The 23,874-nt window shown below is 40.2% G+C and overlaps 4 protein-coding genes across 4 annotated transcripts in view; 3 read left to right on the forward strand and 1 right to left on the reverse strand.

The window, feature by feature from the left end:
* chs1 (chitin synthase 1) overlaps positions 1-2,372 on the forward strand; it is a 23,004-nt gene extending 20,632 nt beyond the window's left edge. Inside the window, exon 35 of the mRNA XM_047581473.1 lies at positions 479-2,372. Coding sequence (XP_047437429.1) covers positions 479-550 — 72 coding nt within the window. The 3' untranslated portion in view covers positions 551-2,372. The remainder of the gene's footprint in view (positions 1-478) is intronic.
* ddx21 (DEAD (Asp-Glu-Ala-Asp) box helicase 21) lies at positions 2,200-11,149 on the reverse strand. Its single transcript, XM_047581472.1, has 16 exons — positions 10,934-11,149; positions 9,653-9,880; positions 9,252-9,392; positions 8,847-8,922; positions 8,408-8,586; positions 8,196-8,313; positions 7,414-7,599; positions 7,105-7,250; positions 5,735-5,884; positions 5,460-5,621; positions 5,170-5,289; positions 4,787-4,860; positions 4,414-4,573; positions 4,052-4,186; positions 3,470-3,514; positions 2,200-3,321 (listed from the first exon to the last, which is right to left on the reverse strand). Exons 1-16 carry the CDS (start codon positions 11,138-11,140, stop codon positions 3,070-3,072), a joined length of 2,379 nt encoding a protein of 792 aa, XP_047437428.1. The 5' UTR covers positions 11,141-11,149; the 3' UTR covers positions 2,200-3,069.
* A 1,709-nt stretch (positions 11,150-12,858) lies between these two features.
* Positions 12,859-15,902, forward strand: mpc1 (mitochondrial pyruvate carrier 1). Its single transcript, XM_047581402.1, has 5 exons — positions 12,859-13,050; positions 13,959-13,962; positions 14,129-14,225; positions 14,441-14,573; positions 14,976-15,902. Exons 1-5 carry the CDS (start codon positions 12,980-12,982, stop codon positions 14,992-14,994), a joined length of 324 nt encoding a protein of 107 aa, XP_047437358.1. The 5' UTR covers positions 12,859-12,979; the 3' UTR covers positions 14,995-15,902.
* A 1,090-nt stretch (positions 15,903-16,992) lies between these two features.
* Positions 16,993-22,391, forward strand: LOC125005848 (kinesin family binding protein). Its single transcript, XM_047581482.1, has 13 exons — positions 16,993-17,487; positions 17,833-17,931; positions 18,142-18,221; positions 18,365-18,423; positions 18,533-18,657; positions 18,899-18,992; positions 19,723-19,835; positions 20,109-20,258; positions 20,400-20,474; positions 20,605-20,767; positions 20,926-21,100; positions 21,180-21,365; positions 21,563-22,391. Exons 1-13 carry the CDS (start codon positions 17,032-17,034, stop codon positions 21,699-21,701), a joined length of 1,914 nt encoding a protein of 637 aa, XP_047437438.1. The 5' UTR covers positions 16,993-17,031; the 3' UTR covers positions 21,702-22,391.
* Positions 22,392-23,874: the final 1,483 nt, after the last annotated feature.

Genomic DNA, 23,874 nt, shown 5'->3' on the forward strand with positions numbered 1-23,874 from the left:
TTGTGAGTAAATCAGTGGAAATATGGAGATGGACTGAACAACAACTGATGAAAACCGATACATGATTTAACTAACATTGAGCCAAGTCACCTAAATCACAACATAAACGTCAAACTCACGACTGAAATTCCATTTATCCGCAGACATTCCAGTCAAGGCTCTCCAAATATCTTTAAATATAACTCTAAATACAAACAATGACTTTAAGAATGTATAATGTGGAAAACTATATACTATGAAGATGTATGTATTAGCTCACACAACCAACAGACACAAACAATTATCACGTGGTTGGACTATTTAAAATGAAATGAAATTAAAATATGTGCAATATTTATTTATTATATTTATTTATTTATTTATTTATTTAAATATTGCACATATTTTGCTACATATAAACCAATAAATGTTTTTGGATCTAGTTGGTATTGAAGCCTGTGAGATCATTTTTCTATGTTTGCATCTTTCTGTAATCTAGGAGGATGACGAAGGCTTCATTCTGGAGAACCGCACTGCCAATGGGCTTGTCATTACCAGTGATGACTTGTAGGCAGCTACAATCACAACCAGCTGTACCACGCAACAATATCCCACACTGGCATCATCAGGAGCAACAAATCAGCAAGTCTCTTCCCACCTGAGAGCGGTTTCCTCTACTGAGAGTTAATTTTTATGTGCAGCATTCAAAATGCTGCACATTTTGTTCAGGATAATACTACATAGATGCTAAACTGAGGAGCAGTCTTTGTAGACGGCGCATTTCAACTTTCTTTGATAGGACATTTATTTTTCATCTATTCTGCAGCAGCTGTTTTGCCTCCCAGCTAGATTTTGAGTGTTATCCAGCTGGGGATGCACAACGGCTCAGGGGAAATCAGTTCTAACAGATTCAATAAGCCTTGTTTGACAGTGTAAAATGAGGAATTATTAAGATGTGGGGTTTAACACAACATTATCACAGGAAAGAGCAGCTTTATTGCTGAGGTGTTTTATTTATCCCTCTCTAGATTTGTACTTATTCTGTGTGAAGTATGGTTGAATGCATCAGGTCCATGTGCTAATTAGATGTTATTATCTGAATTCAAGGTCTAAAGATAGAGGATGTTGTACAGGTTCTTCATTCCACTTTGTAATAATCCCACTGCATGAGTGGAAAATAAAACAAATGAAATAAACTCTTTTACAGAAAACAGACAGAACACACTGTTGGTATCAGCGTCTGCGTCAGCTTCAGTGAAGTGAATCACAGTAATGTGCTGGATTTCCAATAACAGGTGGCAAAACATTTGGTCAGACTTTTAATCTAAATATGAGCACTTAGCAAGGATGATATATGTCTACATGAGCCATTGCAGAAAAAAAATACTTTTTTACCATTGAATCTTTTTTTACTCTTTTTTTAGCTGTTGACTGTTTTGCTTTTTTAATACTTTAATACTTGACATATCAGTGTAACTATGTATGCTAATCATGACAATGCAGTTTAAAAGAAAAATGCCTGTATAATTTTGCTGTGGAAAACTATTATAATTATTATAATAACTTGTAAAAGTCTGTAAAAGAAAATCTTAACTGCATAATGAAATAAAGTTTTTTGTTTCCTATATGAAAAGGGTTCATTCATAATCATGGGCATACTCCTCTTCAGGCATGACTAACGCACACTACACATGAACATGAATAGTTTATGTCCTTTGGTAAGATTAAAAACAAAACATAGCTTTTTAATGTTCTAATGATTTTAGACAGAGGTGCTTATTCAACTTGCCATGGAGGCAGAAAACATTGTTTCTAGCTTTTTAAAGTCATTATTAATGATTAAACTTCTATAATGCATACCACTTCAAACAGAATTTACTTTTGCTTATTTTCTATGCGTGGATACTATTGCCCTGCTGCTTTGTAGATGAGCAACTGTTTAGCATCACAATGAATCCTTGGACTGGATGTGGAAGGGGGTTTTAGTTTGTTCAATGTGACTTATCGTTCCAAAAACTTTCTGTTCTGTGACAATGTTTCTTCTCCCTTTGGTATTCAACTTAACATTAATACTGTGGATAAACAACACTCATAAGACCGTTTGGTATTAAAGGATATTATTACAATGCTGAAAGCAGTAAGACTGGAAGAGGTTCCTTAAAATGCTCCTACTTCCACATATGCTCATTTTTAAGGCATTTTTCAAAGAACACACACACGTTTGTTGACCTTTTTTAATGAATAGTCATTTCATTCAAATGAATGGTAGCAGTAGACACAGTTATTAAATAGAGGCAATTGCAAAGCAATCATCCAATTTAGTTTTGGGGAGATAAGTTTCAGCTGAGGGTAATGCAGCAATCAGACCCAGAGCTCTGCTGTAAAGGTTAACACCCATTTCATCACCGTGCCCTGTGGGTGCAGAACAGAAACTCATGACACAGCGTCTGCAGTGTAACAGCACCTTCGTGGTACCGCAAACTACCCAGGCCATGTAGAGTAATCATGTCCTGCAACAACTGTCAAGTTTACAAATTGTTAGGTCAGAATTGTGAGTCTTTTCTCTTTTGTGCAGAGTCTTAAGTGCGATTGCTGCCACAGTTCCCCAAATAACTTAAGTATAAAAAAAAAAACAAAGTAACACGTCACCTAAAACCTACATGGATGGCATGTTCCAACTTTCATGTTGTAATTGTATACTTAACTTCTATTATGGGTTGTTTAGCCAATGCTTCTGATTTTATGCCATTCAATACATGGCATCTGACTCGTTTACATCGTGCAGTGGAACTCAAGCTTTTAGGAACATGTCATTCCAAGAGTTTCAGTTAACGCACCACTTTAAAGTAGCACACATCAGGCGTTACAAAACGGCTGCCAGCGGTATGGTGTTACAGACTCTTCACAGATAATTTGATCTTAATCGTGTTTTAGGTGGTAACTTGAATTTTTTTCAGATGTATCTGTATCAGCGTGTATTGTGATAGATTTTCACCAGCCACACACCGGCCCCTCTCACTGACAGCCAATAAAAACCGCTGCCAGCACAGGAGAGCGGCAGCCAGTCTCATCAGTCGACAGGTTGGCACTTCAGTAATCAAAAGCTTGACTGAAGCTGCGTTTGTGTCCCCCTCTGTTGTTTCCACCGCCACCATTGCCCCGGAACCCGTTGCTACGGCCACCGTTTCCCCCAAAGTTCCGTCCTCTGCCGCCCCTGAACCCTCCTCTGTCACCACGGTAACCGCTGCCTCTGTCGCCGCGGTTACTGTGTGGCTTCTCCTCCAGCTCTGGGAGCTCTGTGGCTACAGTCAGTTGCCAACGGCGGCCATCGGTCCAGTTATCCTGGTGAGGGAGGAAGCAGAGTGAGAAACATTCTAGCAGCCCGATCCCAGTATTTCGACTTTCATTTATTTTCACCAATTTGATACAGGATAATGAAACAGTCCTTCACACGAGGTGAACAGATGTGGGGTTTTGCTGTTGTTCTCACCTGCATCTGCTTGACTTTATCAACTGGGACATCAAAACAAACGCCCTGTTACAAACAAAACAAAGGTGAGATGATGAGTGTTTATGTCTCTCTGTCATAAAAGGAACCATCACACATACAAAAAGGTTTCATAGATGCACAGATGTTTTTTTCTGTTTACCTGCTGTGATTAGCTCTGTGCTTATTGTGTGACTGGAATGGCTCAGTTCACATTTTAAAAATACTGTTTTGTAAAAAGACTTTTACTGTTTGTTTTATTTGCATTTTGATTTAGCAGTGGGTTTCTTTTGTTTCCGTTTCCATTTGCCAACTCAATTGTTATGATTGATGTGGTACTCTGGGGTGTTTTCCGTGTTTTGCACGACATTATAATTTGAAGTCAAATCTAATAAGAACATTCACCGGTTATGATTGAGGCCCAAGTCTTTGAAACCTGTATCCTAAACTTCCTACAAAAGTACACATCATCAAACAAAACCCTTATTTGTCCTAAAAATAATGGAAATATATTGCATATTATATTAACTTGTATAAACACATCAACAACGCCACACATAGGAGTATGTCTGTGTGTGTACATACTGTTCTGCCTTTGAGGAAGATCATTCTGTGAACGTGTGTCTCAAACTCTTCCCCGAGCTGTTCTTTGATGGTTCTCCAGGCGTAACCCAGGTTGTGCATCTCCTGGGAACACACCAACTGCATAGTGGTGTAACCCTGCAAAGAAAAAACACAAACACATACGGTGAATCTACAGGTATTGCACATAACATAAACACACAACTATTAGTGTTACACTTTCAAGTTTGTGGCAGGCGCAACATGAGGCAAGACACAATGACAAGATACAAAGTAAATAGGCTTTATAAGTGAGGGTGACCGGTGCCAGCTGTTACAAAGTAGTTAGCGCATTGCTGCACAATATGTGTGCATCTGTAACTTACAGCATCAGAGTTGAGCAGCGACCTCTGCTCTAAAGCTGTGGCTCCAGAAATGTGGGCCAGTGCAGCAGCTAGTGCCTCCACAGCTCCTCTCTCCTCTATCAACTTCTCTGCTGATGCTCTAAAGTATCCGACTGCTGTCACTGGAACAGAGTCCAGAAATCTGGACACAATAAAGGGAAGAAAATTCATAACAATCCAACGCTGGTTTTGAGGCTTTGTGCAGGCACTGTTTAAAGCCACACCGGTTCATTAAGTTCTACATTGACTGTGGCTGACAGAGTCCAAGGTTTCAACAATAATAAATTAAAGATTTATACATGCAGAACAAAAGATATTTCATTCTCCTTGGCTCTCATTCTCCACAAATACCCACCTGACAGCGTCTTTGCTTGATGACTTGATGATTTCGTTTGCAGTGGGAACGCCAACTCGCCTGAATGTGATACCCTGGAACAATACCAAAAAAAAAAAAAAAAATCTAGTCAATGCAATTTATAGAAAACACAGCATTTCTTTTAGTCTGGTTATTGACCCGCTGTAGCACAGCAGCACCTTCTTCTGGCCTCTTTAATCAAACCATCTATCTGTGTTCACTACTTTTGATTATCTCATTTTCTACATTCTTGTCCATTTCTATCTATGTCTATCTGATGTGAGTGAGAGCATTGTTTATTTACGCCGAAGCTCAAACAACTAAACCTGTCACTCCTCTATCTCAATGTATTCTACTTCCACCTGAAACAAAAAGACACTTACAGCTTTGTTTTCTACATAGCGCAGCTGGTCCTCTTCTTTTCTCTGGTAGAAGCAGATGCAGACTCCAGTCCTGCCTGCTCGGCCCGTACGTCCCGAACGATGAATGTACGACTCCACATCCTGACAACAGCAGGGACAGACACATTTTTAGAGAACGTGCAAGGTAACACAACTATTAGGCTTTATATTTCATGCAACAATGCTACTAAAACTCTATATGCATTGTCTAATGTGTACAAAATCTGTACTTTAAGATCAGTTTATGCAACTATAATATCAATGAGTCAAACCTTGGGTGGAGAACACTGAACCACCAGGTCAACTTCAGGAATGTCTAATCCACGAGCAGCAACATTGGTGGCAACCAGAACCTCAAAGACTCCATTCCTGAAGCCCTTCAGTGTCATCTCCCTCTGCTTCTGTGGAATATCACCATGGAGGGACTGGGTACTCTGAAAACATGCAAATAAAATAAAGAAGCAATGAGCACTTCAGAATATAGAGCAGAAAATACAATGTTTAAGAAGCAAGGCAACACGTGTATTTTCCAAGTATGTGCCTCCACCTGCTTGATGGATGTATTCATTGAAAGTTCATTGGCCTCTTTCTTTGTCTCACAGAAGACGATGGTTCTGCCATGGCTGCCACTGTACACCTGAATCACGTCTCCTATCACAGCAGCGCGCTGTGACCAGTGACACGCGATGGCCAAATGCTACAGAAACCAAAGAGAGGCAAAGAAAGGACAGAGCAAAAGAATAAGCAAAGTGGGAAGGAAAACAAGAGAGTGACAGATTCATTAGTTCAGCTGACACGCTTTAACTTCATTACAAAGCCGCTGGTGTGGATAAAGATTAATACGGCAATTTTTACTGCAAATGAACTGACTGTGCTTTCCTGATGGAGATAAATGTGAGTTTATTTTACAGCCTCTTCTGCTTTAACTGACCCTGCATACAGACAACAGTAAGAGCGTACCAAAGACCTGCAGCCCTGTTCAGGCCTGGTATTAACATCCTTTCTGATTAATCGGATGTCAACAGGCCAGCAATAAGTAAAGGTGTGAACACCACATTTGGAGGTGGTTTTGAGACACCTGTGACCACATTCTTCTCAGACCTTACAGGCCTTAGATGCGAGATTACGTGTGAAGGAGGATTATGTGTCCGCACTGCTTTGGTGAATTTCTCATAGAGAGGAATAAAGTATCTATCTATCTATCCATCTAGTGTGAACTAGACAAAACAGGATAACCTACGTGCCTACAGGGTGCTCCTGCAGCTGAGTTTTGCCTCATTCATTCAGAAAAGAACACAGTTAACATAAACGATTGCCTAAAAAGTAAAAAAGATCATAAGTGATGGCTGTTCATTAGTACTGAGAGCCTTTTAAAGTATTATGTCCTTGTAGCTGTAAACAAACTAATAAATAATTCTAAACAATAATGAACAAATAAAATTGTCAAGTAAAAACACAACCCTGTGTGTAACCGTATGGAAACTTCAAGGGTTCAAGCTGTAATCTGAGCTCTGGGCAGGTCTCTGTATATTAACAAACATAATCACGGAGCGTGTGAGACTTTGCTGAGAGAGAATTAAAAGCTTGTTCCAAAATTTGAAAATCATGTCCCCAAACAACAAACATGGCCCTGAGACAGCGGCAGGTAGAGATCTAGAGACAGCAGCTGTTACAATATGGATACAAATAAATATTGGGTGGTTATTTGCATACAGTTGCAAAAATGTGGGTTGGATATGAAGACGCATTTAAAGTGAACAAAGTATTTTCAGCTGTTGACTTGATCTGATCACTAATGAATTCTAATAAGCACATATGAACAGGGCCTCAGGACAGCTTTAACTCCTGTTAAATTACATCCATGATGCCCCCCCCCCCCCCCCCCCCCCCCCCTCTCTCTCTCTCTCACACACTTACCTCCACAGTTGTTGCAGCTTTCTGTGTTTTCTTGCCAATCAGGTCAACGTGTTTGCACCCTGGTCTCATGTATTTCTTTGCCACATCGTACACCCAAGGGGGACAAGTGGCAGAAAAGAGGAGAGTCTGTGGGTTGGCGTCGTCATCTAGAAACGAGCACATACACACACATTTACATTTAAGACTACACAAAAGCAGTAATTTAATTGACATCAGCATATAGGACAGACAAACTAATATGAATAAACATATATGTACTAAATGAAAAGCAGTAGTTACTTTCAAAACCTACAGACAAGTTTATTTTACCTTTCTTATATGACGACCCCAAAATCTCCTCCACCTGCTCGGCAAAGCCCATGTCCAACATCTGGTCTACCTCGTCCAGGATCACGTGTTTCAGTTTGGACAGGTTGAGTTTATTGTTCTGAAGATGGTCCTTGATGCGACCAGGGGTTCCAACCAAGATGTCAATGCCGTTACGGATCGCATCAACTAGACAGGGAGAGAGGAGTAAAGGAAGACAGTATTAATGTTAATGTAAAAGACACGTAGGAAAAACAGCAGAACACATTAGTTTCACATTTTAGCTCCATTACACTATTTCTATTTTAATTGTTTACCCTGAAATAGACATAGATATATAGACAAAAGGTTTAGTTTGAATAAATACAACGATTAGGAGGTTTATACACTTCCAGTCATAATCACATACTACTATAATGTCAGACATCTTATTTTATATATAGTTATGCTTTCCGAACTTAGCCATATGAAAATTCATGCATGTCATGTCACAGCCTGAGGGTGTTCAGTGACTAACATGGACTGTCTATAAAGATACGGATATATTTGGAAAGCTTTGAATTCAGGAAGAAGAAGAAGAAAACTATATATTGTTTTCGCAGATTTTGGTGGTGGGTATCGAGGGGCCCAGTGGATGAGGGTGAGAAAAAGAGGCCATTTCAGTTAAAGGCCGAACCGAGGACCTGGATAAAGAGTCCACATAACACGACTAAGAGTATTTGAACCCATAAAACTAGAACGAATGTGATACACTCTGAAACTACTGGTTGAAGATCACTACTTACTCTGTGGATTGTAAGAGCTGCCCCCATAGAAACAGGTGATTGACAGTTTCTTGGTGATGTCTTTGAAGTCCTTAGCAACCTGGATGGCCAACTCTCTGGTTGGAGTCAACACCAGAACCTGAAGACAGACAGAAAAGATAAGAAACTCAGCCACACACAAAAACACAGATGCTAGCTTTCAGTAATTGGTGTGAGCGTGTATCTGTGCCCACCTTGGGAGGTCGTCCTCTGGTTGGCTCGACTGCATCGTTCTGGAGCTTCTCCACCAGAGGAATAGCAAAGGAGAACGTCTTTCCTGTTCCTGTACGGGCTTGGGCGATTACGTCTTCACCATCATAGATGGGATTAAATGTCTTAACCTGAATGTCAAAGAGGTAAGAGACTCCCCGAGCTGAGCGCGTAGTGATAGCAAGGTGACAGAGGAAGAGAAAGTAGGATGATGGGACAAAGAGGAAGAGAAGGGATCAATAATTTGTTTATTAGATTTATTGTTTCAGTCTGTAACAGTAGGAAAAAAAATTTTGTAAAGTTTAAATTCAACACTAAAATTGTAAAGTGAACATATCAGGATCTGAAGCTGTACCAGTAACACTTTTGCTCTAGATCTATGTCAAAACAATTAAGGTATGAAAATGTGAATATGACGTTTACCTTTAAGCTTATCAATAGTGACCTTGGAGATTCTGAAGTTGGAGAATGCCCCTTCTTTCTGCTCCTGTGTCTCCTCCTAAATAAAGAAAAAGACGTACTGTTAATGTGTTTTCTAACCCAACAGTTGGAGAAAGAGAGATTTGGCATCAGCTTCCAAAAACAGTGTCTTAAACATCAAACAGAATATGAGTTTCAAAGACGCCGCTGCAAGTGTCCAACAGACTGATATCTCCCAATAAAAACAGAGAAACATCAGAATCATTTATTTAAATCACCACAGGGAGCAAACATAGTAAATATTCACACAAACCTTTCATCTGAACTGCTTCTGAGTGGAAATGTAAACTTTCAGTGCTGAAGTTGGGATGAGCTAAGAAATGTTTACAGCCCCGTTCCAAATCTTACCGTTTCCTTTTCGCTGTCACTAGCTGAGTCTTCACTTGACTGGGACGGTGTCTGGATGGGAGTCTGAACAGGGGTGTTTGGGGTGGAATGTCCATTGGTTGCTTCCTCTGCAATTGGTTTCTTTTGCTTCTTCTTCTTTTTCTAATACACAAGACAAGACGAAGTGTTTTGCAATGAATGACCTTGTCCACTGGGGCATTGACAGAACATGCATTTATCTTTTAAGTACACTTTGAATAATCTGCTAAACAAGACATATTCTATTACTCTGAGTGTGGTGAACATATAGATAGATAGATAGATAGATAGATAGATAGATTTCACTGTTTACATCTAAACTTAGGATTTTGGTGAGGGAACTTTGACAACTGGTAGCTAGATATAAGCAATTAAGTACTGACCTCTGTGTCTCCCTCTGTGGTTTTCTTAGTCTTCTGCTTTGGTGTTTCAGCCTGGTCACTGTTGCCATTCATGTCTGTGGCCTCGTCCATGTGGCCGTTCTCTTGGTCCGCTGCCAGCTTGTCTTTTTTCTTTTTCTTCTTAGGTGCTGGGGGATCGCAGTCTGGTTCCTCCTGCACCTCCAACTCCTGCTGCTTCTTCTTCAGCTTCTTGCCCTCCTTGTTCTTTTTCTTTATTATTTTTCAGAAAATGGAGAAAAAAAAATATGTTCCATCAACTACAGCTGCTGAAATTGCACCATGCTAATTTTATCGATTTTAAGTACCTGCAGACACCCTTATTTACTTGTATAAATATTGCTTTACACATTTAAAAAGTGTTTTTTCATCTTAAATTGAGGTTTATTATTTTTAAACCATTTAAAGTTTTGCTCTTGATCAACTACAGTTACGGTTTTGATCTGGGGCCATTTGATATGATCTCTGTGTTGGTCAACTTAATTTGATTTAAGGAAAAACCCTTCAAAATCCACTTTATTTTTTTTTTTTCACTTAAGATGAGATGAAATTAGAAAAGCCTTAACTGTCATTGTCCATATAATACAATAAAACTGCCAAATACCCATCACAGCAGTGCCTTTAAAAAGAACTAAAACCGAAAACACCTCAAATAAACAAACGATACCATACAAAGATCGACTGACACCACAACAAATATTAAATATATTGGACAAGACTTTAAACTCTTAAGGTGGATTAAAATAAAAACAATGGCACAATTAGCGGCGCCTGCAACGAAGTTCGTTGTTTTAAGGAGGTTGTTTTTGACTAACAGCTGACCAGTCCAGCTGAATAACACGTCATCAGTTCGCGTCCACTGTGCGGACTGTACACACGTGTACGCAGGTTCTGATGGTTCCCATGTTGTCAACCCATAAATCCATGTGGTCTATAGATCGGCTCAGTAACACATGGGCATGCCACGTGATCTCCTACGTGAGCTAGGCCAAATAACTGCGTTACCATTCTGTGTAATAATCTTAGTAAATGAATATCGACATGGTCCCTGATTACAACATAACACTGATATTCAGATTTAACATGTGTACTCGTTTCCCGTTGCGTTTTTTCCCTGACAGTTCAGCGGCGTTAGCTACCCGGCTAGCTGAGGTTAGCATGCTGAGCCACATGTTGCCAAACAAGGACCAGCCGGAGGAAGGACGTCGTGTGAGCAAAACTGTGTTTTCTCAGCCTGTCCACGTCGACATGACCCACTCTCCTCACCTTTAGGATCTTGGCCTCCGCAATAGTGTCCACTTCGGTTTCCATTTCTTGTTCCTCGGTTTCAACGATGATTTTTGACGGCATTTCTTCCCTGGTGGAGTCCCTCAACGCAGACACACTAGCGAGGCTACGGGCACGCGGATGGAAAGGAACGCGCAAGGCGGCGTCAGGAAGCGTGTTCACAAACCAGACACAGATCTGGACCATGTAGATAGGCACGACAAGACTATTGCACTAAAATAATAATAATAATAAAAACACACAGTAGCACACAAATGAATATAGCGGGAACTGTGAGGAATTTTTAAAGGAGGCATTTTTAAAACAGTAAACATTAAACAATAATGCAAATAGTTTTCATGTTAGTGCAAATATGTTTACTGAGTGTAGGTGAATTGGAGAATAAATATCGGGGTTACTGCACAGAAGTCTGCAAAGGAGAGATTACTGTGCAATACAGTGAAATATACTTAAAAGAATACAAGGTGTTTAAAATACAATAAAATATATGGATTAATTAAACTAGTGAATACATTAGATTCTGCCATTGTCTGTATAATATAAAGTGCAAAATACAATAAATAAATAATACGAAAGTACCTAAAATGCAATATGCAGTCAAACTAACACATCCAAACGCAGACTGAGACCACGATAAATATTAAAATAACAGATCAGTGAATACATGTAACATAAGATACCAGCAGATGGCGCACTGTGTCCTGTTTTGTGGCGCTGCGCCTGTCATATATAGAGCATCAGCAACTAGAGAGAAGCCAGAGAGGAGTGATCATTTTTTATTTTTCGACATCGCTATTACATGTGAGTGATTCTATGTTACTACAGACAGAAACGTGGCCATGACGAGTGAATAAGTAGCGTCAGAAATAAACTCGAGTGTGACCCCGAGTCGCACTTCTCAGCTTTAAATAATGGACCAGCACCCCCTAGCGTTGAACTGAAGCTGAAGCCTGAAAACTTTACATCAGTTTCATGCTAATTTTGAGCACTGATAATCAAACATGTCCATTTTTGAGCGACCTGTTTGACCTATTTGCATGCTAAGATGAAAAGTCAGAACGATCTCATTTATCCTGCTGAAATTGCAACATATTATTTATATTTAATGCACAAAGATTCGGACCCTAGCTGAACTAAAAACTGAACAATGAAGTGGACAATCAGATCTATACCATGGACTCGAGAGTTGCTGTGGTGTTTTTTGCTGTTGGAAAGTAGGTAGATAGGATGTTCTAACAGGATATTATAAGAGGGAGTTTTCATCTGACCCACTGCTTCAAGCTCAAATCTGTCGGTGAAACTCTCGCTGAAAAAGGCTGAATTGCTCCTCACCACTACTCCATATATTTGGCCCAGGGTTGTCTTTCTTGTTTCATTCTAAATGAGTTTTCTGATATATATATATTTTCCAGTTGAACACAAATACCCATTTCTTAAAAGATTTCCCGGATTTGGTTGAAACTCTTGGGTGAAGAGTGAGCTGTCTTTATTATGTCTTTATTAACGTACCAGCTTGGTGCGTTGTACTGTTAGACATCTGAGGAGAGAATAACCTCTCACACACTGCTGATGGTGTTACTGTGTACACAACAACAGTCTTTAAACTTTTAAATTAGTCTTCTCTATTTTTTGTATATTTTATATTTTTTTATTTATTTTACAGGTTCTACATAATAAAACATATTCTTTGTCGATGTTTTTGTATAGGCCATAAGACTATTATTATTATTATTATTATGTAATGAAACTACTAGACATAGAATTTCTCTCGGGATAAATAAAGTATCTATCTAAACTAGTCTAACATACCATTGATTGTAGCCTAAATACTAATGGGATGCTCCGTTCACGGCCTGAAACCATTCCTCAAACGCCGTGGCTGCAAATTTACGACATTGTCGTAAAGCGCCAGTGTTGTGGTTGACCACCAGTCGTCCTCTGAGTGAGCTGAGCTTGCAGTCGCCCTTCAACCACTGCACAGAGAGTGTTGTACTCGGTCAACGGAGGTTGGACTAAAGTTAAACCATGGCGGGGACAATTGCACGCAAAGCAATTGACCACCTGAAGAGCAAGGAGTTCAGGGAATATTTGATGAGGTACGTATTAAAGCGGCAAGATCCCTCTATTAGCACGGATGCTAATATAGCTAGCTGGTTTGTCAAGTTACAGCTGGTTGAGTTGGCTCATTTTCAGTGACTGCACAGAGTTGTTGGTCCTGGCCGGTTTTACTACGGTTTTAACAACATTTCATAATTAAATTAAATTAAATTAGTTTGAGCCCCGGGATTTCTCGATAGCTTCATTCGGGTAGTTTTCAAGGACGACTGTTCTATCTGTAGTGGGGCTTATGGACAAGTTTATGGAGGGAGAACCCGCATAAACTCGTTGGTTTAGTTTTTTTATGGTGTCAGCTTCTTCAGAAACGCCCACTAAAATTACTTTAGAGACAAAAGTAACAAAGAGAGACGCATTATACTCTATCACCTTTTGTCAAGACGTTGGTTAATGTGTACATGGTGCTCTTGTGATGTGCTTACCTGACACAGATTAGCCACTTCAGAGAAATAGGTTAAAGGCGAAATTATGACATGGTGATGCAAGAGGCCATCTTTGTTTGTTTTTCTCAAAGATACACAGCACAGTTATCTCTCTTCTCAGTTATTCCCTGAGGAGCACCTTGAAAGAACAGTAGAAAGGTAAACAGGTGCACTGCAGGTGTGGGGGAGGCTCTTTATAATACCAGTGTAACCATGGGCACCATCCTCTCACAAATAAATTTGTCATTTTTCTTTATGAATAGTATAGCAGCCAGCTCACTATACATGGAGACAAAGCATGATTACACAGATGAGTACTGCAGGATCTGTGTTCTTTATATTAATATTATCTTTCATTAAAAACAGTTCCATTGTCTTTTTTTGGTGCATATATTTCTCTCTTATGCCCACATGATTTAACTCTTTTTATTTTCTACCCCCCCCATGTGCCATCAAACATCCAACAGCACGGTAAGTCCTCAACATCCTAAGCATCTGTTTCTGGCTGTTAGCTTGAGTCCGTCATGTCCCGATCTTTACTGTCATATTTGTGTTCTGTTTGGGTATTTTTGACACCATTATTCTTTGTTATATGAATTCTGTTCTGTTTATAAACTTTATTTTCTCCCCTTTGCAGCATTTTTGGGGTCCTGTGGCAAACTGGGGTCTTCCTATAGCTGCCATCACAGATATGAAGAAGAGCCCTGAAATTATCAGTGGCAGGATGACCTTTGGTAAGACATACGGATGCATGTACAAATAAATCCAGAATATGCATGCAGTGCACACGCAATACTCTTACAGGCCTGTACTGTTGTACTGGGTGTGTGCAGATTTAGAGAGGTGGGTCAGGATTTGACCTGTATCCCCAGAGCTGTAGCAAACAGTCTCCAGAGTGAAACTGTGTACAACAATACACTCATGTTGTGTGTTTTCTTCCTCCTCTCAGCTCTGTGCTGCTACTCACTGCTCTTCATGAGGTTCGCCTACAAAGTGCAGCCACGCAACTGGCTACTGTTTGCTTGCCATTTGACTAATGAGTCAGCACAACTTATCCAGGGAAGTCGTCTCATCAAATACAAGTGAGAAATATTTTGTATTCTTATGATTACAAATAGATTTGCTGACGGGGTCTAGTTTTGAACTGCCTGCCTGACCAGATTCAAATCCCAATGTGGGCACAGTGCTTGAATAAATAGAGCCAGTACTGATTTATTTGCTTTATTCTTTCATCTTTTCCACCTGGTATCTGTGATGACCACAATGACGACCTTTTTTATCTTTCCAGTTATTAGTTTATATTTATATATATATGTGTGTGTTTGTGTGTGTGTGTGTGTGTATATGTATGTATTTAACTGTAAAGTTATTAGGAAAAGAAATATTAGCAAAGTTAAGTGAAATAAAATCTATTCATGAGTACCAAAGGTTGTGGAATAAAGAAAAAACTAATTGTGTGCACTCAATCCTTCCTGTTATTTCAGCATGGAGAAGAAGAAGTGATCTTAATGGTTGAGTAAAACAGGTGCAGGATGCTGACTGCAGGGTGGAACCATGCTGCTTCATCAGCTGTCTACGCTGGAACCCTTGCATCTACTCATCTTATCCAACCAGTGAAACCACTGCACATAGGCCAATTTTTTTTTTAACCTGACGTTAACATGATTGATCACCTTCACAATGTCTTAGTCACTTTACTACAGAGACAGAAAAACTGGTGGTTTCCTGTGATTTAATTTTAACATTCAACACCCAAATGTAATGTTGGAGAATATACACCCGTTGAACCAGCCTGACAGTTGGCTGCCTTGCACACAAGGTCATAAATTATTTCATATCATGTCATTGGTGTAATATCTTTGATTACACTGAAACCTGCGTAGAAATCTAAATTAAGAATATTTTATTGAAAACTTAGGTTGATGTCACTTTCTGATGGCACGTCCACACTGTAGCAGACTCTTATGGCTGAGCACACAGACTTCATTCATTAATGTCAACATAAACACAGAAGAACACACATGGCTGAGCGGTCTGCTGTGTCCTGGAGCAAAATAGAAAGTGTGTGTGTGTGTGTGTGAGGATCCAGTAGGACTTGTTTTTAAGTGTATGAGAACTAATAATAGTTCAAACAAATGTATAACTTGAACAAAACAAATGTGGACATAGTTTCATGTGGTGAAACCTCACATTATAAATCAGTATAAATACTTTGCAAGCTGTGACTGTTAAGGTTAAAATCCCATGTTACTGGGCGAGACTAGCTGCTTCTGTCAATGCTGACCAAACATGTTCTGTGTGTTGTCATGTGTTCTCCACATTAATTTATTGTATCATATTCAAATTATTTTCCCTGATTACAGTTTGAATTCCACAGGTTTGTTAAAATAAACTGGCTCTAACAAACTTAATTTTGAAAATGTTTTTCATGAAGTTCAACCTTGCAACTAGCGTGCCCCATCCACTAAATGTTGCAGCAGGAAGTTGGTCTGGAGTATCTTGGCGTCGTTAAACTTTGCCAACTCAGGAACCGCTCCGCTGGGAACTGTTTATGCCCCAGCAAATATCTCCCAGGCCAGACGAATTGTTGGGTAATGGCCATGTAATCATCTACATAAACAGAGAGTGGTTGTGTTGAATGTTCTTAAAACAAAATGGGTCTGATTGCTCGCAGAGGTACTTTTGTTCAGGTGAAATATACAATGTCAAATCGTATATGTCACCTGATAACTAAAGTAGTATTTACACTCAACAACCCCTTGCTCTGTAACCTAATACCGGTGTTTTTATTAACACTAAACACATCAACAGAAATAGAAAGCACAACTGAACTCAGCTGCAAGTTAATACTATTCATTCATAAGTTATTAAGGCAGACTTGTGTGTAGGTCTGTGTGACTCAGAGAATAGACATGGTCCTTCTGAGGGTGTCCTGAGATGTCTGACAACAGTGTTGTGACTGGGGTTATTTGGGTCCTATGGGTTGAGGGGAGGGGGCTCTGTGGATCAAGCTTGTTCCAGTGCATCCCACAGATACTTGATCAGTTTGGGATCTAGTAAATTTGGAGACCAGGTCAACACCTTGTGCTGTTCTTCATGTTTTTTGTTTTGTTTTTTTCTGGGTTGTTCAGGCCGCATCCTGCCATCTACACCAACATGAATGCCAGGTCCAAAGGTTTTCCAGCAGAACATTGTATTGTTGCAAGATGGTTAATGTAATTTCTCCTATCATTGCGTAAAAGTTGCGAGCTGGATAAATGTATTAATCATAGATTAAAGAGTAGCAGGTCAGCTCTGTCAAAACTTAATTGTATATATCATATAAGTATTTTATTTACTGTAACTTTTTACATTGAATAAGCATCATTGTCGCGTTCTTGGGGAGATACTTACCTTCATCGATCATAACCGATCCGTTTCTTCCTCGATGTACGAGAAAGAAAAAAAACTCGGGCAGTTATGACTGTTAACCCCCAGCAGGTGGCAGTAACGTAACAGTGAGGACCCAGCGGCAGCGAGACGACAAAGAAGAAGACCAACATGGCGTCCCTCAACAGTGATGAGTGGAAGGCAATCTGCGACAAATTCACCAACGCCCAAAATCTGACAGATGTAGAATCACGTAACGACCCAGAAAACGACCCGTTCCGCTCCAAATATAAGGCCAGGGAGCTGCTCAGAGAGATATACTGCTCGCTGAAGAGCTTTGATGGAGGAGAAGTGGAGGAGGACAGCGGCGGTGAGAGCGCAGAACAGCGGCCGACGGAGCAGCCGGTGGACGGGCAGGAGGAGGACTTGTTCGGACAGGGGTTCTGCGGTGACTCGCCAGCCGGGCTTCGGGCCGCTAAACTCGGGGCCGTGGAGTATTACCTGGGCGTCAACCACGTCGATACAGAGGAGCTGTCAGCCGGGCAGGAGCATCTGATGAACTGCATGAAACTGCTGGGGAAATGCAGAGTGTCGTCCGAGAATGTGTCGCTGTTCATCCATGTCAGGGTACTGTCGACACTAACTTAAATATAATAATATATAATAATGATCAGCTGGCTGCCAGCTCCCTTATTCAGTCCGGGGGTTGTTTACAAACAGGTCGTAGAGCTGTCCTACCGAAAATACTTCGTGTAGTTGTAATATTCAAACATTTGATTGAATTGAACTGATTTAATTAAGCACCAATTAATTATGTCATGTTACCATATGTATATTTGGTATATTTACCAAAAAAATCTCTGTACGTCCATGAGATGCAACGTTATTTCTAATATAAATCATCCTACTGTAGTAGGAGGTCAGGTGATGCTGATCACTTGATGTTCATGTGTTTGCTCTTTGTGTTATCAGAACCAGCTGGGCATCCTTTGGGCGGGCCGGGATGAGACGGAGACGGCTCAGGGTTTCCTTGAAACTGCAGAATCCATCTACCAACGTTACATGAAGGAGGTGAGACTTCCTGAATGACTCGCGTCACATCAATGTGACTGTGATTCTTCCTCTGTTTTATTTCTGCCGGATCTGATGCACCACAGTGGGTGGAAATACTTTGTACTTTTTGGGCCATGTAAAGGTAGCGAGGGTCTTGCAGGAAACGTGTGTTACAAGTTACAGTAGGAAAAGCGTCAACATTGTGTTTTTTAATTCTGTTTCTTTCAGGATGGGAGTCCTCCCACTGACATGACAGAGTACTTTACTACTGAGGAGAAACTGCTGACTCACCAAGAAAGAACCAAGAAGTACCTTAAAACATCCTCATAAATCACAAAAACAGATGTCCAGATCTACTCATATTAATATATCTCTCATGTTGCTTTGACATATATATATTTTTGTCCGTTTTCTTTCTGTATCCTCACAATTTTTCTTGTTATACCTCCAGGTTTGAGTTGGCCTACACCCATACCATGTATTACCTTGCTCAGGTTTATAAAAACCTTGGTGAGTTCGATTTAGTCAGATTTGTTAATTGCTCTTGTAAGTTATGTCTTCTTGCTCAGAGATTCTCTGTTAATGCGTTTCTTTCTTTGACCACGTTTTTATCTCTCAGGTCAAACTGAGCGTGCTGCCACCTACTGCCACAGCACCCTGCAGAGACAGCTACAGCTAAATCAGTTCAGTCCGATGGAGTGGGCTCTAAACGCTGCCACGCTGTCGCAGTATTACATCACCAAGGTGCGACGTGTATTCATTCAAACTGACTAGAAAGAATCTGTAACTTAAAAACTAAAATGATCGTGCGTAATTTAATGAGAAACCAAATCTGTTTTCATGCTTTTTACAGGTATTTAAATGGAATCAAATCATTTTGACTATAAACAAGAATGTTTTCTAATCCAAACATATTTTCAGGTGTCACAGTAGTTTGTTTCAAGTGATTAAAGGGTGTTTTTACGTGTGTTTGTGTGATTTCTAGGGCCGATACATGGAAGGCAGACATTGCCTCTCTGCTGCTACTGTCATATCAGGTTTGGCAGGGGAGGCTCCCTCTGAAGCTGCAGCTCAGGAAAGTAAGTGTCTTAATATTTTTGGTTGAAATAACTTGAGTGGCATTCTTATTTGTTACTTACTTGTTCCCGTTACCAGCCGCTACAGCTGCTTCCTTTACGTGGACACTGGTATTCCCTTAAAAATAGCTGAGACAAAGAGACGTGACGAAAAACGCTTCATGTAAATGCCTCAGTCGAGGGATGGTGTTAACCTTTCATAATCTTTTAAATAGGAACGTTCTAGTGCCTAGTAACCATGTACACTCTTGATCCTACTTCTCTCTGTCTGGGACAAATACACTCTTTCAGCTCATGTTTTCCCCATACTGTAAAATCAGGTGATGTCCCAAGTTTCTTGGAGGGACGGAAACATGGCGGTAGAAAAAGAACAGCTTGTGAAAATATGAACAAAGCCAGAATTGATGTGTCCATCTTAATCATATTGTTCTATTAGGTAGATTCAGGGGCTGTTTAGATGCTTCTGTTTAAGTTGTGTGGGAAATAAACACATGTATTGTATTTAATCGGAATCATTTCTGCCGGAAAAAAGAAATCTTGTCCAAGGAGTCAGTGGGTGAAACAAAACAGAACACAACCGGTGCAACGCAACTCAACCAAAGCAATGCTTTTCCTGCTTCTAGTTTATGACCTGACCTCCCTTAGTTTCTCCTCCTGCTCCTCTGCCGTCATCCAGATATATTTGTCATTTCTTCCATATCTTCACATCTCATTCTCTTCCTGTCTGACCCAGGTGAGACAGAGAGCGAGCGCAGGGAACAGCTCAGACAGAAGAGAGCAGAGATCGCACGATGCTGGATCAAATATTGCGTCAACCTCCTGCAGGACTCCAAGAAGCTGCTGGAGGTACTGGACCGTTTGTATTCACAAGTATATGGCTGCAGCTGTTCATAAAATCTATAGGCTAGTAATTTCTGATGATACCAACCACGAAATCTTTATCTGCCGAAAACAATGTTCTAAAGAACTCCTGCGGACTTTGAAGCGTCGTCACTATAGGTCTAGTCTTTGTTATGACCAAATCACTAATTGCATGTTTGTTCATGTGTAGTATCTGTTTATCTGTTTGTGTCTGCACGCCTGTGTGTTATCGTGATCTCTGTGTTTGTCTGTGTTCAGGACAACATTGGTGAGCTGGATACTGATCGTCAGGATGAGATGAAGAGAGCGAGAAGACGTGAGGAGGAGGAGGAAGAAAAGGGCAGGAAGAGTGCCATGCTGTTTGGCTCTGAAGACACTTTTGACTCCATTGCTAGCTTGGAAGAGAAGGTCTGTGTGTTTTATTGGGATACTATTACTAAATCACAATCAATAAAGAGTTTATAATACTTGATGTCTCCTTTAGAGGGCACCATTGTGCAAGTAAATGCTTTGTGCGTTTAACCCAGTTTTCTCTCTGTTTTGTTGTAGGTGCTGTGTTTGCTCCCGTTGGACTTCACTGAGGCCAGAGCTGTATTTTTGGTGGGACAGAATTATGTCACACAGGTATGCACGACACACACACACACATTTATACAAGTGAACACACAGACACAGCAGAGCAACACGGTTTGATGATCCCAGGTGAACAGGTGACATTTGACCTTCTACATCCTTTTTTTTTTCCCGCTCCAAGGCCAAGGAGTTCTTTCAGATGGACGGATACGTGACAGATCACATAGAGATTCTGCAGGATCACAGTGCTCTGTTCAGGGCCCTGGCTTTCTTTGAAGAGGACCTGGAGCGCCGCTGCAAAATGCACAAACGAAGAGTCGACATGCTGGAGCCAATCTGCAACGGTGCTGTCTCTTTATATTTACTTTTTGAAATTTACTTGAAGACGGTGTTGGCTCCTAAAGTATTTTCATAAGACTTGTCTAAGTGGAAGGCATTGGAAAAAAGAAATTACGTAATGGTCGATTAAAGTGTTCTTTCTCTGACTCTCTATCATCTGCAGACTTGAACGCCCAGTACTACCTGTTGATCCGCAGGCAGTTGATGTTTGAGTTGGCTGAGACCTACAGTGAGATGATGGACTTGAAACTGACTCTGGCCAACAGACAAGCAGACACACAGTCTTTAGACAATCACAGCATTAAGAAATTCAACAGTCTCTGCTCCGCCTCTGCCAAGTAAGTCCACATTTATATCTGTGTCTTTGTGCGTTTGTTTTCATCTCTTTTAAGTCGTTTGTTACCTTCTCCTCTCTAGGTACTTCCAGATGTTCCTAGACTCTCTGTGTTCTCCAGAAGGGAAGTTTCCAGAGCACCTGGAGGAGGAGGTTCTCAGACCAGCTCTGGTTGCCCGCTTTAGAGTGGCCCGACTTCACAGCCGACTGATCGGCTCCTCACCTACTGCTCAGCTAGAAAACCTCAACAGATCTCTGGAAAACTACAAGTACGAACACTTTATGTGCTTTGTCTTAAAGGCCACTGCCAGAGCATGATAATTGGTTGACTTAAATGTAGAAGTAGCAGGGAAAATAGTTTTAAAAGAGATGTAATTGGTGGAAGAGAAAGGAGCAAGTGAAGAACAAGTGTGGCTACACTCTGCATGGTGTTTATGTTTCAATCCTCCACCTGTCTGTTGTCTAGGTACGTGGTGCAGTATTGTGAGGCCCATCCCGAGGCGTCACCCACTGTGGAGACGGAGTTGGAGCTGAGCAAGGAGATGGTCGGCCTCCTCCCTCTCAAAATCAACCGCCTCAAAGCAAGGATGGCCGTAAACAACTGAAAGACACCTAGTTACTCACTGACTAGTTGGTTCACTAATCCTGTTGAATCCATCCCAATGTATAACCAGTCTACTCTCCTAACTATTCAAGAACCTGGGTAACAGATTGATTGATTTTTGTATTTTGTCTGTACAGTGGGCATGCTGTTTTCTGAGTATACAAGCTGTATATACTGTATGTGCTTTTCTCTGTAGTGAACTTTGAGGTCAGTTGACCTTAAATCAGATGGCAAAGGAAATGCACCGAACGAATAAAAAAAAAATGCATCACATTATGACGAAATAACTGAGACTGCCTGGGTTTGCTGTTGGTGTAATACGGTGTTTAAAGAGTCCCTGTACAAATTAGTTTAATTTTATTTTGGTTCATTTTTATTTATTTGGTTTCATTTTGATTTTATTTCACCATTGTGTCTTCTCTGAGTCTTCTCTGATTTGTGTTTTCTGTCGTTTAATCATATTGGTTTTCACTTAATGTGGCTTTATTATTTTAATAAAGCACTGCAGCACACTAAAAGTATGTTTTTTCAGCTATTTGCATCTCTGATTGTAATGGTTTAACAGATGTCAAAATCTACTTGATACTAGGTCTAGTTCAACCTATGTATTTTCTTCCTTGTCTCTGAGGAATCAAATTGTTGCCCTGTTTTATGTACAGTATATACTATAATAAAGATATTAAACCCACAATACAATTCTACAATATTTGTTTTTTTTTTCTTTTTGTTTTTCTTTGTGGTGTGGCTCCACACTGCGGAAGTACAGTACTTTCTTAATGATGTGGAAACCCTGAGCGAAGAACTAAAATTTTCAAAATTTTCCCACAAAAAATAAAATAGCTTTATGCTGAGAAATGTTTTAATACAGCAGTGTGAAAATGTGTTTTTTTGTGTGTTTTCTGGCATAAAAGTAACGCTACATTTCAGAAAGAATCATCCCAGCAGTAAAATCTGGTTGTGGTAGTGTGATGGTCTGGGGCTGTTTTGCTGCTTCAGGACCTGGAAGACTTGCTGTGATAAATGGAACTGTTGTACCCCTTTATGTAACGTCCTGGCTCGAGAGGTGCAACATAAAGTGAAGACACATGACGGAGTTACAAAAATAAGGGTTTATTTCACTGAAAAGAAAACAAAAAGACAGCAGGTGAGACGTGGTGAACACATGCAGCTGAAAAGTCCCCTTCCTAGGCCAAGGTCCTTTATTCAGTTTTCTCAGGTGTGGCCGGTTAAAGTGATAGAGCACAAGCCAAAGAGACTTGCACAGCCAGTGGAAGCGCAGAGGGGCAAAACAGGAACCACGGTTTCTGTTATCTACCAAAAAATGTTCGGCCACATGTTTGTGACCTAAAGATGGAGCAAACTTGGGTTTTCAGCAGGACAATGAACCAAAACACACGAACAAGTTCACCTCTGAATAGCTAAAAATAAATAAATAAATACTAGTGTACTAGTCAAAGTCCTGACCTGAATCCACACAGTGCCATTAAGGTTTGGATTTTGTTTTCCATTAATAATGAAAACCATTTAAAAACTGCATTTTGTGGTTGCGTTATCTTTGACTAGTATTGAAATTTGTTTGATGAACTGAAACATAGCCCTGCACAACAGAGAAGAGAAGAGAAGAGAAGAGAAGAGAAGAGAAGAGAAGAGAAGAGAAGAGAAGAGAAGAGAAGAGAAGAGAAGAGAAGAGAAGAGAAGAGAAGAGAAGAGAAGAGAAGAGAAGAGAGGAGAAACATTTAGGTGTGATAAACATGCAAAAAATAAAAAATCAGGAAGCTGGCCAACACTTTTTCACACCACTGTATATATCTATTAAATCAGTAATATGTCTCAAACTATGTGCTTATGTCCTGTAAGAGTTGCAGTTTATGCCACATCCATTTCTTCTTCTTGTTCAGCGTTTTACCGACAGCCAATTCAGTTTTATTTATACCCAGTGAGTCCACATATGTGCTATATCCTATAGTACTATATATTATATAGTATAATTTGACTCTAGAGACTATATAATCTGTTGTATACATTAATAATACTGTGCAGCTGAATTGAAGGTGCGTACTTGTGGTACAGCTAGGAGAAATAATAGGACATGGTATGTCTCTAATGTGTAGTCTGTCAATTAGATCGTAGTCAGCTAAGACTAACTGACATCTCAGATTCGTTGTGTTGACACA

Source organism: Mugil cephalus, chromosome 3 (assembly GCF_022458985.1).
Source record: "Mugil cephalus isolate CIBA_MC_2020 chromosome 3, CIBA_Mcephalus_1.1, whole genome shotgun sequence".
Lineage (NCBI taxonomy): Eukaryota > Metazoa > Chordata > Actinopteri > Mugiliformes > Mugilidae > Mugil > Mugil cephalus.

What these genes read in the sequence shown, in the direction of transcription:
- mpc1 (XM_047581402.1), top strand. Translation starts at nt 12,980, where the DNA reads ATGGCGGGGACAATTGCACGCAAAGCAATTGACCACCTGAAGAGCAAG. An exon ending in CAGTGGCAGGATGACCTTTG is followed by an intron (nt 14,226 to 14,440) that starts GTAAGACATACG and finishes TCCTCCTCTCAG; the next exon opens with CTCTGTGCTGCTACTCACTG.
- ddx21 (XM_047581472.1), bottom strand. Translation starts at nt 11,140, where the DNA reads ATGGTCCAGATCTGTGTCTGGTTTGTGAACACGCTTCCTGACGCCGCC. An exon ending in CACTATTGATAAGCTTAAAG is followed by an intron (nt 8,587 to 8,846) that starts GTAAACGTCATA and finishes CTACGCGCTCAG; the next exon opens with CTCGGGGAGTCTCTTACCTC. An exon ending in TTCAGTGTTCTCCACCCAAG is followed by an intron (nt 5,290 to 5,459) that starts GTTTGACTCATT and finishes TGCTGTTGTCAG; the next exon opens with GATGTGGAGTCGTACATTCA.
- LOC125005848 (XM_047581482.1), top strand. Translation starts at nt 17,032, where the DNA reads ATGGCGTCCCTCAACAGTGATGAGTGGAAGGCAATCTGCGACAAATTC. An exon ending in ACTCCAAGAAGCTGCTGGAG is followed by an intron (nt 19,836 to 20,108) that starts GTACTGGACCGT and finishes GTCTGTGTTCAG; the next exon opens with GACAACATTGGTGAGCTGGA. An exon ending in GCTGGAGCCAATCTGCAACG is followed by an intron (nt 20,768 to 20,925) that starts GTGCTGTCTCTT and finishes TATCATCTGCAG; the next exon opens with ACTTGAACGCCCAGTACTAC.